Raw genomic sequence first — 17383 nt, 5'->3', positions numbered from 1 at the left:
CGCCCAACGACTGAGCAACCCAGGCGCCCTCTGCCCATTCTTAAATGGCATTATTCAGTTTTTGGATGTTGAGTTGTGTTAATTTCTTTATATATTTTGGATACTCACCCTTTATCAGATATGTCATTTGGAAATATCTTCTCCCATTCAGTAGGTTGCGTTTAAGTTTTGTTGATTGTTTGCTTTGCTGTGCAGAAACTTTTTATTTTGATGTTCTCCCAGTAGTTTATTTTTCCTTTTATTTTCCTTGCCTCATGAGATATATCTAAAAAAGCGTTGCTACAGTCGGTGTCTGAGAGATTACTGCCTGTACTCTCTTCAAGGATTTTTATGGATTCAGGTCTCACATTTAGGTCTTGAATCCATTTTGAGTTTATTTTTGTGTTTGGTTAAAGAAAGTGGTCCAGTTTCATTCTTTTGCATGTGGCTGTCCAGTTTTCCCAGTGCCATTTGTTGAAGAGACTGTCTTTTTTTTCATTGTATATTCATTCCTCCTTCGTTGAAGATTAACTGACCATATAATTGTTAAGTTTATGTCCGGTTTTTCTTTTCTGTTCCATTGATCTATGTGTCCGTTTTTATGCCAGTACCATACTGTTTTAATTATGACTGCTTTGTAATATAAGTTGAACTCTGGAATTGTGATATCTCCAGTTTTGTTTTTCTTTTTCAAGATTGCTTTGGATATTCAAGGTCTTTTGTGGTTCCATATAAATTGTAGGATTGTTTGTTCTAGTTCTGTGAAAAATGCTGTTGGTGTTTTGATAGGGATTGCATTAAATGTGTAGTTTGCTTTGGGTAATATAGACATTTTAACAATATTTGTTCTTCCAACCCATGAGCATGGAATGGCTTTCCATTTCTTTGCATTGTCTTGAATTTCTTTCATTAGTGTTTTATAGTTTTCAGACTACAGGTCTTTCCTTTTTGACTATAGCCTTCAACCTTTCTTCCTCCCCAGAGGTAACAACTGTTATCAGTGTGAATTATACCAGGCCTTTTTCTAGGTATTTGTGTACACAAATACTTACCCTTAGGTTTATATTTTATTTTTTTTAATATCTTCAAATTGTACAGGAACACTTGATTTTATTGCACTTTTCAGATACTGCTTTTTTTTTTTTTTTTTTTAACAAATTGAAGGTTTGTGGAAACCCTGTGTTGAGCAGGTCTGTTGGTGCCATTTTTCCAACGGCATTTGCTCACGTTGAATCTCTCTCACGTTTTGGTAATTCAATATTTCAAACTTTTTTCATTATTATTGTATTTGTTATGGTGATCTGTGATCAGTATCTTTGATGTTACTATTGTAATTGTTTTGGGATGCCACAAATCACTCCCTTACAAGATGGAGAACCTAATGGATAAATGTTGTGGGTATTCTGACTGCTCTACCAACTGGTCGGTCTCCCGTTTCTCTCCCTCTCCTTGGATCCCCATTCCCTGAGACACAACAATATTGAAATTAGGCCAATTAATAATCCTACAACAGCCTCTTTAAGTGTTCAAGTGAAAAGAGGGTCCACGTCTCTCACTTTAATTCAAAAGCTAGAGGTGATTAAGCTTAGTGAGGAAGATACATCAAAAGCCAAGATAGGCCAAAAGCTAGGCTTCTTGTGGCAAACAGCCAAGTTGTGAATGCAAAGGGAAAGTTCTCAAAGAAATTAAAAGTGCTACTCTGGTGAACACACGAATGATAAGAATTGAAATAGCCTTTTTGCTGATATGGAGAAAGCTTTGGGTCTGCATAGAAGATCAAACCAGCCCATTCCCTTAAGCCAAAGCCTAATGCAGAGGAAGGCCACGACTCTCTTCTATTCTGTGAAGAGTGGGAGAGGTGAGGAAGCTACAGAAGAAAAGTTTGAAGCTAGCAGAGGTTGGGTCATGAGGTTTAAGAAGGTTTAAGAAGCCATCCATCTCTATAACATAAAAAGCACAAGGTAAAGTACCAAGCATGTAGAAGCTGCAGCAAATTAGCCAGAAGATCCAGCTAATTAATGAAGGTGGCTATACTAAACAACAGATGGGCAATGAAATTAGCTTGTGTTTTTTTTGTTTTGTTTTTTGTTTTTTTAGATTTTTTTATTTATTTGAGAGAGAGAGACAGAGATAGTGAGACAGAGAGTACAGTGGGGAGGAGAGGGAGAAGCAGGCTCCCCACAGAGCAGGGAGCCCGATGTGGGACTCGATCCCAGGACCCTGGGATCATGACCTGAGCCGAAGGCAGACGCTTAACCGACTGAGCCACCCAGGCGCCCTTGTGTTTTGTTTTAATGTGCATTTTCTTGATTACTAGTGAGATCAACTGTCTTTTCATACGTTTATTGGCCTTTTTAATTTCCTTTTGTGTGAAATGTGTGCTCATGTTCATTTTTATTTTGGGCTATCATTTTATTATTGCTTTGTAGGATTTCTTTAGTTTCATACTTTGCTTTATATTTAGGAGCAGCATCTCTTCAGAATTGTCATGGCTATTACACATCTCTATTTGATACACATTCTAAAATTATAGAATCAGCTTGTCAAGTTCAAGGAGTAATCCTGTTGAATTTGTTATTGCTTTAATTACTACAGGTCAATTTGGGCAGAGATAGCATGTGTTTTACCAACACCATTTGTTTAATCTTTCTCAGCCTAATATGCCTGTTCTGAATTAGATCATTTGTTTAATGCTGTTGCTCTGTGATAAAAATTAAAATAGTTTACCTTACTGTCCTATCTCATTTCTTTTGAAGTAATTGTCATCTCTTCTAGCATTAGAAACACATGTTATCTGAATTGTCACAAAGGGCTACTGGTGGGATGTGCAATAGCGGGTGGGGAAAATTCTGTCATCTCTTTTGTGTCTTGTTTTTCTAGCAATCCCCAAAGTGAGACTGGAGACAATCTACATTTGTGGAGTAGATGAGATGAGTACCCAGGATATCTTTTCCTATTTTAAAGAATATCCTCCTGCTCACATTGAATGGCTGGATGATACCTCCTGTAAGTACACGCAAGTTTTTTGTTGAATATGCTTTTGTTTATGATTTTAATTTTGCCATCTCAGATGGTGAATATTTGTGGTTGAGACTACTCGTCTGTGCCCTAACCTCTGCCTTTAGCCTAGGGGAGAAAGATTGTCCATTGATGAGAACCAGAATGCCTTAGCCAATCTGCCAGATCATATTCCATGAGTATTCCAAGTCAGCTCAGATGTGATGACCAGGAATCTAGGAGGTTGGTTGCCGGCATCTGAGTCTTGTGTCCATGATTGAGGCCTCTTTCCCAATTGAGGGAAATTTCCCAACAGAGGGGTGGATCCAACTGTATAGACTTGGGCATCGCACCTTCCCATATAGCTCTTCACAGGGCTGGCTCTGCCTTAGTATTTGATTTAGAACTAAACTGGAACCCTCTGACACTGTATGAGACCTCTCACCTCTGCTTGCTTTGAAACTTCACCTGCTTGCCCTAACCTATGAGCTCTCCAACTTATGAACTAGCTGTAATTTTTACTTGCCTTGCTCTTCCAAGTCTGGTAGGACCTGTGGTAATCACTCCGCTGGCTTCTTCTCTTAACTCACTTCTAGTCTGGCTTTGCTTACTGCCAGCTTGATGACCTGCTAGGTTGTACCCTGAATAGCTGCCTGGTTTTTCTAGCTGCTTTCTTTAGAAGATACTGATTCAGTGTTTTCATTGAAAGAAGAAACATGACTGAGTTGAAGAGTTTTCTCCATTTTTCCTTTCGCTTAATTTACGCTATCTAAATCAAGGGTTGGCAAACCTTTTTCTATAAAGGGCTAGACAATAAATATTTTAGGCTTTGCAGGGCATGCAGTCTTTGTTTTGTTACATCTATTCAGCTCTGGTATTGTAGCATGAAAGCTGCCATAGACAATATGTTACTGAACAAGCCTGGCTGCTTTCCACAGGATTTTTTTTTTTTTTTTAGTAAAAAACATGGTGGATGTGTAGTTTATTGTTACTTATTTAATTAATTATATGTACATAAAACTGGTATAAATATAAATAAATAAGTGAATAGGTGGTGGGCTGGATTTGGCCTGCAGGTTGTAATTTGCTAACTCCTGATCTAAGTCACTAAAACTGTAGCTAAGGGATATTAGAGTCGGAGGGACCCTTTAGATTTACCCAGTTTTCCTAACTCATGTTGTACATCAGAACTGAGAAACAGAAGGAAAATTGTTTGCCCAAGGCCATGTCACATGTTCGTAACAAAAGTGAGAGTGAGAATCTGTAGATGTTCATTTTCCAAACTGAGAATGGAAAGGTAACTTTAGTTGAGAAATGCTCTTTTAAACAAAATTAAATAGATTTCTATAAGACTTTTCAACACCTTTTTCTTGTTAAATTCTCTTGCTTAAATAAGCAGATTAAATTAGTTGCTGCAAAGCCAAGTGGCTGTCATGCCTCCATTGTATATACTCCATGGATACCATCGTCATCCACACTTCACAGTGGGAAACAATCATTAGTGTGTCTGAATGACAAGGTACAACAGACGGCTTCCCTGTAGAGGGCAGTAGTATAAAGGATAATCTAAATTTATTTGATGGTTGTCTTCTTGTCATCATCATCATCATCACCACAAGAACTGCTAACACTATATAATACTCATTGAGCCAGGCAGTTTTAATATGCAGAACCCTTTCTCATGGAATACTTTACAGTTATTTTGTGGAACCCAGTTTGGGAATGCAGCTCTAGGCTAATTTCATCAAAGAGGTTTTACTACCACTTTCTATACTACTTTCATTAGTTCATACATTTACTGATACTGACCTGTAGCTATATGAGGCCAAAGCAATGAATATGTTGCAGTCTGTTTTTTAAAAACTTAAACCATTTGGATGTGATGTAATGTTTTATTTTACATTTTGTTTTAGGTAATGTGGTTTGGCTGGATGAAATGACAGCCACACGAGCCCTTATCAATATGAGTTCTCTGCCAGCCCTGGACAAGATAAGAAGCAGGGATGCCAATGAGGACAGGTCATCTGAGAAAAGTAAAAAAGGTAACAACACAAAGGAGGGACTTTAGGGCTGAAAGTCCTATTCTTTACACCGTTGGTTTAGGTTTTTCTGCAGAGCATTATATAGCGTCTCATTGTCAGTTATTTCTAAAATAAGCTGTGATGCTTTGGATCATCAGTAAATAGGAAATATTGGACTTTTAAATTACATGAGATGGAGTTATGAAGGTTCATCTTTTCCCTTATATTGTATTTTAGACAAGCAGGAAGACAGTTCTGATGATGATGAGGCTGAAGAAGGAGAAGTTGAAGATGAGAACTCAAGTGATATAGAGGTTAGTAAAAGGGCAAAGATATATATAAGGTTTTAGTGTAAAAACTGCTTATTGTCTTATTTAAGGCTTAAGGACTTAGTAAATTGTGTTCTTCCTCTGGCTTTCACTGTTAAACCTTTTGAGGGTACACCAGGCTCCTGGCCTCTAAGTTCATATGGCTGTAATGAGTGATTTTTCTTGAAATCTTAGAATAGTACTCATACTTCTGTATAAAAGAAAATGGTTTTATTGAGAAGTACTTTGAAGTGTTATCAATAAAATTAAGAAAAAACAAGTGACAGAATATTTCCTAATGGGGCATGTGCTGTTGTTGGAAATATTAAAGTGTATTCATTTAAAAAATATTTGTTGAGTACCTACTCTATACCAAATTCTAGGTCCTGTGGATATAGCATCAAACCAAAGTCCTTCCTCTCTTGGAACATACATTCTAGTGGAGAAGACAGACAATACACAGATACACAGATACATAATATAATGTCAGAAAGTGAGGAGTGCTATGGAGAAAAGTAAAGAAGGGTAAGCAGATAGAGAATGATGGAGACTATTCCTTTAGACAAGGTGTTCAGGGAAGACCTTCTGAAACATTTTTCAGAAATGTTTCAGAAGAACATGTGCTGTCATGGTTCAACAATTGTTAAAGAATGCTTTCCCAATGGGGACTTTGCTACTGAATAAATATGAAAGAAGCTTTAATGTTTATATTGAAAATGCTCTTTTTTTCTTAAGTTGGACACGTTGTCTCAAGTAGAAGAAGAGTCTCTGCTAAGAAATGATCTTCGTCCAGCTAACAAACTTGCTAAAGGAAATAGGTTATTCATGAGATTTGCTACAAAAGGTAACTGTGATATTTGGCATTAATTTTTAGTTGTAATCTAAGCCATTTTTTTTTTTGAGTGACATCCTTCTCTTTTGAATAGGAAGTTAGGTCAAGTAATCTCAAAGTCCCTTCAAGCTATAATGTTCTATGCTTGTGAAATGATGGCTTGCTGCCTGAGTTGAATTTCAGATTTTGAAGGTGAATGTTAGCTATTTGTATACTTCTGTGATTTCTGGCTAAAGGAAGTTATTTTCTGTGAAAGCTAGTTTGCTCTCTGTGCGTTTCAGCCAATTGATCATCTGAACTATTAATACATTTTTAAATTATACTTTTTTATTCATCACAGCAATTTCTTCCTGGACATCTAATAGTGCCATTCAGCTCTAATTCTCTAAGGAGTTAAAAGCCTCTTAAATTTGTAAGGCTCTCTATGCACAATGATTCTGGTGTGCATTAAAATATGTATGAATTTTGAATATGGAATACTCCTCTGGTCTATTTTTCTTGACTGAGACATGTTTAAGGAGTCTAGGCTCATTATTTTATAGACTGCCCCTCAGTTTCGGTTTGTCTAATATCTCCTGATTAAATCGGGTTGTGTGTGTTAGACAAGAGTACCACAGAAATGCTGTTGTATCATTTGCAGTGCATCATGTCGGGAGACACGTGATATTTACTTGTCCCATGTCTGGAGATGTTAACTTTTCTCACTTGGTTAAGGTAATGATTGCCAGGTTTCTCCTGTATTTCCATTTGTAATATAAAAATTTGTGGGAGGTACTTTGAGATTATGTAAATAGACTTTTGCTCATCATACTTCCACTCAACATCCATTGATGACTTTTTAACTACATTTCTTTATTAGTTGGCATTCTGTTATAAGGAAGAACTTTCTACCCATTTATTTATTTACTTACTTAATTATATCAGTTTAGATTCATGAGTCTTACTTTATTCAGTGGGTTATTCATTCATATCATTGTTTCGGTTTACAAATCTCCTTGGATTTGGCCAGTGGAGCCCCTTCAAGCTCTATTATTTTGACATGCCTTCATGATTCTTTGAGCACTTTCTTTCTTTATGGCACAGTAAAACATCTTGTTTTTCCAGACTCAACTTGTACTTTCCCTGTCCCAGATCTGAATCAGCCATTCTCCAAGGAGCTGGTGGGCATGTTTTTTAAAGGGTGCACATACTAGCTTGTGCCACTGTTTACTTACAGTACTGGATACATGTGCATTGGTATTCATCTGTTATTGTCAGTGAGTTCCTCAACGAAAATGTGTATCATCATTTCTTTCTATTAACTGGCACTTTAACTTGACAAAAGTGATCTTCTCTATCTATGTTCATTTGAGTGGCTTATTTGAGTGCATTCGAGATAAATGGTGCTATGCTGTTTTCTGTAAGCCGTTTTGAGGAACGTCATGATTGGAAAAAATGTTTTACCAGATATATGGAATATATATAATCTGTTTCTTTAATACTTCTTTGTTATTGGAGTGTTGTCATTCAGAAACAAATGTCATCTTTCAGGGGGGCAGGGAAAATGCTACCTCTTCTGGAAAGCCTTTTTTATTCCTGAACAGCTATAATGACTGAAGCTCTCTTAAGCTTCTTAGAACCTTGTATGTTGTATTATTGTTGTTGTTATAGTATTTTCTCTATGAGGTCAGTCAGCTCCTTAACGGGAGCTTAACCTCATTGATCTCTGTATTTTGCTCCACCCCCTCTATATTGCACTGCTTTGCTTTTGTAGGCACTGAGAGTGAATATTTGTAGCGTATCTTTCCCTTTTGTTGGCAGATTGTGTTGATCTGATCCCAGCTATGGAAAACATTTTTTTAAACCATTCAACATTGTCTTCATACCAGTGGGAAATCCTAGGTAACTGTCGTAATTAATTTTTAGATGACAAAAAGGAACTTGGAGCAGCCAGAAGAAGTCAGTATTACATGAAATATGGGAATCCAAATTACGGAGGCATGAAAGGAATTCTTAGTAATTCTTGGTGAGTCTAGAACTTTAAAATACAATAGTTTAAATACTACGTAAGCTTTTCTTAATCCCTCAGTTGGTATTCTGCAGTGGAATGTCAACACCATGTGTGGACTCGAAGGAAGACAAGAAGAAAGAGCTCACGATTCTTAACTCTAGGGTAAATAGTATGAAAGGCTGAGTTTGAGTTTCACGTAAAATGTGTCTGTTTAAGCACCTAACATTTCATCAGTGTATAGTTGAATTTAATTAGTAGATTTCAAGGTCCTTTCTGTTGGTTTTTGACTATGTGCTTATTTTGGAATGTTGCAGGAAGCGAAGATATCATTCCCGTCGCATTCAGCGGGATGTGATCAAGAAGAGAGCCCTGATTGGGGATGACGTTGGCTTGACGTCCTATAAACACCGACATTCCGGTAGTTGCCTGCTCAGCTCTTGGGTAGACACATGTTTGGCTCCCGAAATCATATTCTTATTCTTAATACAGTCTTTTAAGGTTCCAAACTTTATCATCCTCTCTTCCTTGCCCTCACCCTCTGCCAACATATAGGAAAGTAAGTCAAGTCACGATTAATTTTAAATTGCCCATACAAAAGAGGTCAAATGATTTAATAAAAGCTGTTGTAACAAAAAAGGCCAAATATGACATAGGAAAAATTGAAAGAAAATTTTCTGTAGGAATCTAATTTTTCTACTATTAATATCAAAAGCTGCATGAAAATCTTTTAAGTTATTTTATCAGATGACTTGATTTTATTATTTGTCTGATGATGAAAATAGGCTGCTATGTCTGGTGTTTTATGCTTATTGGCTTGTGCACACGAATGCCTCCGTTAAATGAGATACCATGACTTGGGTTTCATTTTGTTTGTTCTGTCCTTCCTTCCTTTCTTTCTTTGTTTTGGTGCTTATGAAAGAACCGTATTCATTATGTTTTATAAAAATTTTTTATTTTTAATCTAATCTGTAGAATCTTCTACATGCTTTGTAGAACTGCTAAGTCAGCATACAAACATGGGATAACATGTTTATCATTGTAACAGGGACAGGTGAAGTCTATCATTTTTATTTAATGAGTATATCCAAAATTGTATATTTGAAATCTGCTTCTTAAAAATGTATATACTTTTCTGTTACACAGTTACAGGTTTCCAATTTCAATTACTCTAAGGTATTCTTATCATACAATCTTTATATTTACATTAAAGAAATTAAAAAGCAAATTGCCCCAATTCTAGCACGCTAACATAAACAACTGATTTCATTTTGCATTTATTTGTCTCTTTTCATAATAAATATAATTGTTAACATATATTTTATAGTCATCTCCCACTTAGAAGCATTTTTCCATGAACTGTAAAGTTACAGTTGATTTTCATTATTCATAGTGGTTATGTTCTATAAAGTCACTGTGATCGTTGATATAGTGAATACTAAACCATTCGGAGACTCTGGTCACACCATTTTCATCAACTGATCAGTATATAACCTCGGATGTGTGTTTCTGTTTAAAGACATCTTATTTAATACATATTGTTGATTCATTAACATTGGACTCACAGCCAACAGCACTATAACTCATGCTCGAACAGAGCTTATTTAACATATTCCTCAGCTGGGAATATGCACAGCTGATGACTCAATTTTTTTGTCACTCTGCACATGTCCACAAATGACCATGAAAACACCTTTGTAAGTGTTGATACGGAGTTACAAATAAATTTGACAGATTTGCAAATATAGAATTCATGAATAATGACAATCAACTGTACTTCAGATAACTTTATGATAGTCTATCAGGTTACTAGATCATACTGTACTAGCCATTCTTCTGTTGTAGGTATCAGAATGGCAACTAGATTGGAACTTACAGATAATGCTCCAGTAAGATCTCGGGCATGGGAACCCCACCTTTTAAAAAGGTCACCAACGTAGAGTAGAAAATCAGATTTGTTAGTTTCAGTGCTTTTCCTAATGTGTTTTGGTTAAATTTCTTAGGACTAGTAAATGTTCCAGAGGAACCCATTGAAGAGGAAGAAGAGGAGGAGGCAGAGGAGGACCAGGACATGGATGCAGATGACAGGGTGGTGGTGGAGTACCACGAGGAGCTGCCAGCTCTCAAGCAGCCCCGGGAGCGGAGCACCTCTGGGCAGTCCAGTGCCAGTAGTTCAGACTCCGATGAAATGGACTATGACCTAGAATTGAAAATGATTTCCACTCCTTCACCAAAGAAAAGCATGAAAATGACCATGTATGCTGATGAAGTGGAATCCCAGTTGAAAAATATTAGGTAAAAATAGTTTGTTTTTTTTTTAATCAATGCTAGCTTTTTATTTTATTTTAAATACTAATTCGTAACTTTCTCTTAACTCCTCTTAATTTTATAATCACTTTTATCTGTTCTAATTTCAGTCTGTTGAAGAATTTGAATAAAAGCATCCAGTTTTTCCTGTAAATAGACAAGAAGTAATCCTTGTTATAAAAATGATAGACAGTAATAGAAAGTGAAAATCATCCATAATATCACCTTTCCTAAAATAATGACTTAACAATTAAATGAATAACTTTCCTGCTAATTTTATGTATATACCTAGCACATGGAGAAATTACATAGTTCTACAAAAATGAGGTTGTATTTATATTGTTTTGCAGTGTGCTTTTTCTGTTTAATATATTGTAGACTTCTATTTTTTTTACCCAGATGTAGTACATTGTTTGAAAGTATCATGATTTATTTAACCAATTCTTTATTGATAGACATGTAGGTTTCTATTTTCTTACGGTTGCACTAACTAGATAAATTTCTTGAATTCCAGTTATTGCACAAAACTACATATATATTTAAAAATGTGGTGTTGCTAGAAGTGCCTAGGTGGCGCAGTTGGTTGAGCATCCGACTCGGTTTTGGCTCAGGTCATGCCCTCAGGGTTGTGAGATCGAGCCCCGCGTCGGGCTCAGCATGGAGTCTGCCTAAGACTCTCTCCTCTTCCTCTGTTCTTCCCCGCCCACCCCTGTATCGCATGTGCGCGCACGCGTGCTCACTCTCCAAAATAAATAAATCTTAAAAAAAAAAAAAAATCCGTGTTGCCAGATTTCCTTCCAAAAAGGTTTTACTCACTTTATAACCTATTACCTATGTACTCACCAGTCTTATCACTCTTTCTAATTTTTGCTAATTTTGTGGACCAAAAAAAATAGTTATTCTAATATGTATTTCTTTGATGACTAGTGGGGATGAACAGATTCCTAAGGGCAGATAGCATATGCACAACTCAAGTGTTGGGGTCTAGGGGTTCTCTCTCTAAGTGTTCGTGGTAGTGTATTTGGGGAAAGGAAAAACAATTCAATCTGGTTCGTTTATATGGCTCTGCTCATATCCTTATTTTTAGTTTTCAGAGAACTTTCCAGTGTTGAATGCTGCCAGAATAATGCTGGTGCCTAGCATGGTAGCAGATGTCTTTGACAGAGAAGTCTGCCCTTTAAAGAAAGAGATTGTAGACTCTGTTGTATGTTGACTACAGCAAAATCACAGCCTGGGTGAACAGAGATCCCTGAGCCCTTTGCAGGCCTTACTCAACATTTGTCCCAGAAGGGAGGGTACTGGGACTTGCAATTACACATTCTTTGATAGTTTACAGATATCATTTGTGGAAACCACACTGGAAAACTCAGAAGCCTGCTTGCCCTGATCTCTTTATAGCAGGCTGATCATTATTTTTGTAAGCAAATAATTACTGATATATGGTATTTGTGAGTGAATATTGGCTATATTAGATTGGGCTCTTAAATTGTTTTCTCCAAAATATATGAGATTATTGCATAGTCATTATCCCACAGTTGAAGTTGGTTAATTGTGCCTTTTTTTTTTTTTAAAGGAACTCCATGAGGGCAGATACTGTATCCACAAGCAATATCAAAAACCGAATTGGTAACAAATTACCAACTGAGAAATTTGTAGATGTCCGACATCTGTTAGATGAAAAACGTCAGCACACACGTCTACGGCCACCAGGCAGCAATACTAAGTCAGGTATTGTTGTTTATTTGTGGTTCTGAGCTCCAGAAAGCAAATTAGGGCAGAGGTAGGTCCTTGGATAAAACATTGCCAGTAATGAACTGATTTAGTTGTCCTAGTTCATCACCTCTAAATTTTGGGTTAGGCATTGGAACTTTAGGACATGAAAAATAATCGTACTTTTGCAGTACTAGCTTTCAATATTTATGTCCCAATTATTTTACTCTGTATGTCATTGATATACTTTATACATAGGATGATAGAAATTAAGTTGGGTTTTTGTATAAATGGTCAAGAATTTGAACTAGATAGTATACATGTGCAGAGTGGGTACTTGGCCATGCCTGCTGTGTGCCAGGCCCTGGGTTAGATGCAAAGTCATCATAGCACTTAGATGGAGAAACACAAGTGCACACATTCTGGTAATTCCACCCCAAAACAGAATGGAGTAAGTGCTCTACTAGGTCTGTAAGCAGTAGGCCGTGGGAGCACAGAGGGGAGGTGGGTCTACTGGGGGAATTGTGGAGGGCTTCTTTTTTTTTTTTTTTTTAAGATTTTATTTATTTATTTGAGAGAGAATGCGATAGAGCATGAGAGGGAGGAGGGTCAGAGGGAGAAGCAGACTCCCCGCTGAGCAGGGAGCCCGACGCGGGACTCGATCCCGGGACTCCGGGATCATGACCTGAGCCGAAGGCAGTCGCTTAACCGACTGAGCCACCCAGGCGCCCTGTGGAGGGCTTCTTAAAGAAAGTGGCTTTAGAGCAAGGCTCGGGGAGGGAGTGGGATCTCCATTGGCAAACCTAGTTTTTTGAGGTGGGAAATAAACTGATCTTATATTTATTTTAGAAAGATAATTTGTGGCAGGGTGGGGTAGGGTAGAGAGCTAAATAAGTAACAAGGGTCTAAACTAGATCTGGGAGAGTGGAGATGGAATGGATGAGAACATCAAAACTTGTAAAGGAAGAAGACTTGGCACTAGGAAGTGAGGGAGCAAAGGGAAAGAAGCCAAAGAACTCAGGCCTGAGAAACCAGAAAGTTGGGGATGCTTCTCTCTGAGATAATAAGCAAGATGGATGAAAGCCGCAGTACAGTGACTTGCTAGTAAACGTGTTGTTGTTGCTGTTATTGTTAGGGGGAGCTCAAGAGGACAGATTTCTTGGAGGAGGTTTGGCGGAAGGGAAAAACAAATTTGATTTGTCATATCTTCCCTTGATCCTTTGCTTTTGTCAATCTCATTACATTTACTATTAAATGTAATAAGTTTATTAAGAATTCCTTATATGTTCAAAGATTGTGGTTTCTGTCCTCAGGGAACTTACAGTATTGTTTGTTAGCTGAAATGTTTGTAAATTCTTTGGTATGCTTGGTTCTACTTAAAACACACGCACAAAAAACGAAACAGCTGAGTTTGTGTCGGAAGTTCCTTTCTGGAGCAGTCAGCTGAGAGGTTTTTTCCACTGGAAGCCTCGATGTCTGAACTTTCCTAGGGGAATCCGGACTGATTATATAGAGAGAAGGATTTTAGAAGCTTGATTTTGTCAGGCTCTTTGTCTTGGTTTGGGGAGATTTGGCACCAGGTCCTCTAGGGATCTCAGGTTGACAATATTGATAGCAAAGCACACATGCTTGGTCACAGTAATACATTTTTTTCCTTTTTCTAGATATACGCCAGCGGTTAGGAAAAAGACCATATTCTCCAGAAAAGGCTTTTGGTAGTAACCCAGTCTTTCGGAGAGAGCCTTTTTCTGATGTACATAGTAGGCTGGGTGTTCCCAGGCAAGACATTAAAGGCCTCTACTCTGATACTCGGGAGAAGAAATCAGGTTGGTAACACTTAAAACTGAGGGGGATAGGAATTGGGTAAGAGCAGACTACAGCATAGAAATACTTTGTTGGTCAAAGCCGGGAAATAGCGTATGTCAAAAATAAATTATTTTTTCCTCTTCCGTTATAGTCATCATAATTGTAATAAGGGTATGGAAAATTTAGAAAATAGAAAAAAACAAAACCAGCTTTGGTTCTTTCTGTTTAGCGCAAATACTTTTTAGTCTTAAGTTTCTATTCACATCTTTGTCCATATACATATTCTGCTTTTTTTCATACAGGATTTTATTGTGATCATTTTTTCACATTGTTAAATTCTTTATAAATAAAATATTTAATTGCCTTTATAGTGTAGTATGCTATGAAATGCTAAACACATATTTCTCTATTGTTAGATATTAATAAAGTATATTTTAAAAATTAATGGATAGTGGGCCAACTCTCTGAAAGTTTACAGTATAGCAGGCCTGTCAGTTTGCAGAATTTATAGCTGGGAATGATCTGGGAATGGCCCACTCCTGGCAAAATGAAGCTCTACAGAGAATGGTGAGTCTCACCAGGGAGGGGCAGGTATAGCATAAGCAGCCTCCGAGGTGATTCTGATATGCATGGGAGGCACACGGCCCCTAGCTGTGGGACCCAAAGATCCCTCAGTTTGCAGGCAGGAATGATAGCCAGGGAAATGAGATTACCTTCCTAATGCTGCAGAGAGGTTACAAGAGCCACAGACCCCTCCCCAGTGTTTCTTGCACATCAGGTGATGGCAATGCCCCTGCTTCTCAGCATTGACCACCAAAACTGAAATGTCTTCTCATCCAAACAGGTAGTTTATGGACGCGCTTAGGATCTGCACCCAAGACCAAAGAAAAGAACACAAAGAAGGTGGATCACAGGGCGCCAGGCACTGAGGAAGATGACTCTGAGCTGCAAAGGGCATGGGGGGCTCTGATAAAGGAGAAAGAACAGTCTCGCCAAAAGAAGAGCCGGTTAGATAACTTACCATCTCTCCAGATTGAAGTTAGTCGGGAAAGCAGCTCTGGTTCAGAGGCAGAGTCCTGACGCCCTTGGGGCTAATGGCAGCTGCACTAAAATCTGACATTCTCGTGCAGGGTGGGGTGCACAGTAGGACCCCTCCGCTCCCCCGCAGGAGTTGGCGCCCCTCCTGCTCTTACACAGTCACCCTCAGCTCTTGCTGCTTCAGCAAGACATGTTAAGAATGTGATGTGTTTTGAAGGGCATCTGTCTATATTTTGCTGCAGAGTAAGATTTCTGGGCCCTCAATCCTTTCCCCACTACCCCACAAGCTTTACCCTTTGAGGAAAAGGCAGCCCTCCAGATTTTGTAGACGTTTTTCTTAATATTTTTAACATTGTGCTTTTAAAGAAATGTTTTACACAGTTCATCCAAAGAGCAGAGAACTGAACTTCTCACTATTGCCTTGGCCCTGACAGCTGTTACCAGCACCCTTTTCCCAAGAAAAGTCAATTCCCAGGTGCTTATTGGACAGCCTTCGAGGGGGAAGATGAGGGAAGCTGCCAGCTCACCCTTCCAGGACCCTAGTGTGGGGGCCGGATCTCATGGACCTGACCTCAGAGGTGCACCGGTGCCGCCCAGGTAGATAAGAGATGCAGCATCGATCGTGCTTCCGTTCCTCCCTGGGGAGTTCTGTTAGGGGCATCTTAGCAATCAGCTTGAAGTGAAGATCCAAGTTCAGTGCTGTGGGATTTTTAGGAACAAAAAACTGTGACTTTTGGATTTGGGGTGGATTTTTGTGCTGAGGTGGGGTCATGGGTTAATGTTGAACAATTTTTAAGTCTGTATTATGTTTAAAAATATTAATGATTTAAAAGTTTAAATTTTTAATTTTTATATGTGAAAATATTTCCTGTTGGCTACAAGGGAAACTCAAGTGGTGTCTTATGTGTGCTGTTAAATATATATTATATACTTTGGAAGAAGGCAAAGAGAGGAGTCTCATTATTTTTAAATGATCCTAATTGTATAGTCTGTCTGCTGTATATAGTGTTCAGCTTGCTTTTTGGCCACTGTAGGAAAAAAATCCATCCATCTGAGATGGGGTCCTGTTGTTTATTATCACTTCAGAAGTGATACATTAGTATTTATTCTTTCTATTTCTAAGTTCTGGCACCTGAAGATATCTTTAAAACTGGCAAATAAGATAATAGTAATAGAAATTTTAGTTTGTTTATTTCTCGTTTACTTCTAAACTCCGTTCAGATTATTTTAAAGGCAGTAGATTACTTTGTCTTCCTATTTGATCTTTATTTTGAAGTATTTAATGTTTGTATTCCTCTACAAGCTTAAAAATAGTGTTTCACTTCAATTCACTAGAACTTAAGAATTAGAGATAGTAAGCCTTTGTCGCTTTGTGATGTCACAACTCCTCACCTGTCTGGAGTGTTTCAGTACCTGGTGCAGCCCTGGATTCTAAGGATCTTTACTTGTGGCATTGATAGTTGATTACAGTGTGGTGTGATTGAATGCAGAACACTGCTGCTAAGAAAGGAAGGAAAGGGCTGTGGGACTTGAGAGCTGCAACAGCTGTACTCTACCATGTTTTGTTGCTTAACCTGCTTTTCACTCCCTTTAGAAAGATTAGAAGCTATTAACTACTGTATGTTTCCGCTTCCTCATTGGATTCTTGGAGAGAGATGGTTCTCTGCCAGTTGAGACTTATCGTTTCTGAGGTTTTTCGCTTTTTTTTGCCCTGTGGAGCGTACAGCTGAGAGCCAGGTTCTTGAGAAGGGCAAGGTTTGGGGAGTTGGTAGAGTGAGAAGGACAAGGACTTGAGAGTCCGAGACCTGGATGCCAACCCCTGGTTTCTGTTCCATGGGCCTGGGCCTCTAGTTTTCCCGTCTGGCAAATGAATGGGCTGGTACCAGAGCTTCTTGACTTTGTTGGTGCGTCTCAGTGGTGTTTTACTCTTCCCGAAGCAATGGTTGTGGTGGGCTGGCCAGCACTGGTTTCTGTTGCAGGTGTGGGGAGGGTCAAGAAGGGCATGCATGAGATTTGGGGCAGGGATTGACCTCCATCCCATTTCCATTACAGTCTTTGGGTCTTCTAGTGGGACAGAGATGTCCTTGTGGTCAGGGTCCTAACTGATGTGGTCTCAGCAGTGTTCAAAAAAAGCCCTTCTGTATTTCCCAGTCATGACCTTTTCCACCAGTAGTTTGAGCCCATCTCTCCTATGGCCTTATAGTCCTGGCCAGTCTCCTGCTAGAGATCAGGGAGGGCTTTCTGAAAAGGTGGTGGTGTGTAGTCAGAACTGGGCCTTTGATCTAACCAAGAAAAATGCCCACTTCAGCAGCCTTGCAATTCTTACAAATACACAGACCCCAGAAAAGTATCTTTGAAGATTTCACTTCCCCAAGTTATTGTTGGCCACCTCCTCTTG

General features: G+C 38.4%; 1 protein-coding gene across 1 annotated transcript in view; it reads left to right on the top strand.

The window, feature by feature from the left end:
- Positions 1 to 16250, top strand: part of NCBP3 (nuclear cap binding subunit 3) — a 39290-nt gene extending 23040 nt beyond the window's left edge. The window contains exons 4-13 of the mRNA XM_021704130.1: positions 2860 to 2985; positions 4890 to 5018; positions 5235 to 5311; positions 6041 to 6149; positions 8043 to 8142; positions 8442 to 8545; positions 10128 to 10419; positions 12005 to 12159; positions 13806 to 13967; positions 14792 to 16250. Coding sequence (XP_021559805.1) covers positions 2860 to 2985; positions 4890 to 5018; positions 5235 to 5311; positions 6041 to 6149; positions 8043 to 8142; positions 8442 to 8545; positions 10128 to 10419; positions 12005 to 12159; positions 13806 to 13967; positions 14792 to 15027 — 1490 coding nt within the window. The 3' untranslated portion in view covers positions 15028 to 16250. The remainder of the gene's footprint in view (positions 1 to 2859; positions 2986 to 4889; positions 5019 to 5234; positions 5312 to 6040; positions 6150 to 8042; positions 8143 to 8441; positions 8546 to 10127; positions 10420 to 12004; positions 12160 to 13805; positions 13968 to 14791) is intronic.
- The last annotated feature ends 1133 nt before the right edge of the window (positions 16251 to 17383 follow it).

The sequence above is a fragment of the Neomonachus schauinslandi genome, chromosome 15 (genome assembly GCF_002201575.2).
Source record: "Neomonachus schauinslandi chromosome 15, ASM220157v2, whole genome shotgun sequence".
NCBI lineage: Eukaryota > Metazoa > Chordata > Mammalia > Carnivora > Phocidae > Neomonachus > Neomonachus schauinslandi.
This window is presented reverse-complemented; position numbering and strand designations above follow the sequence as displayed.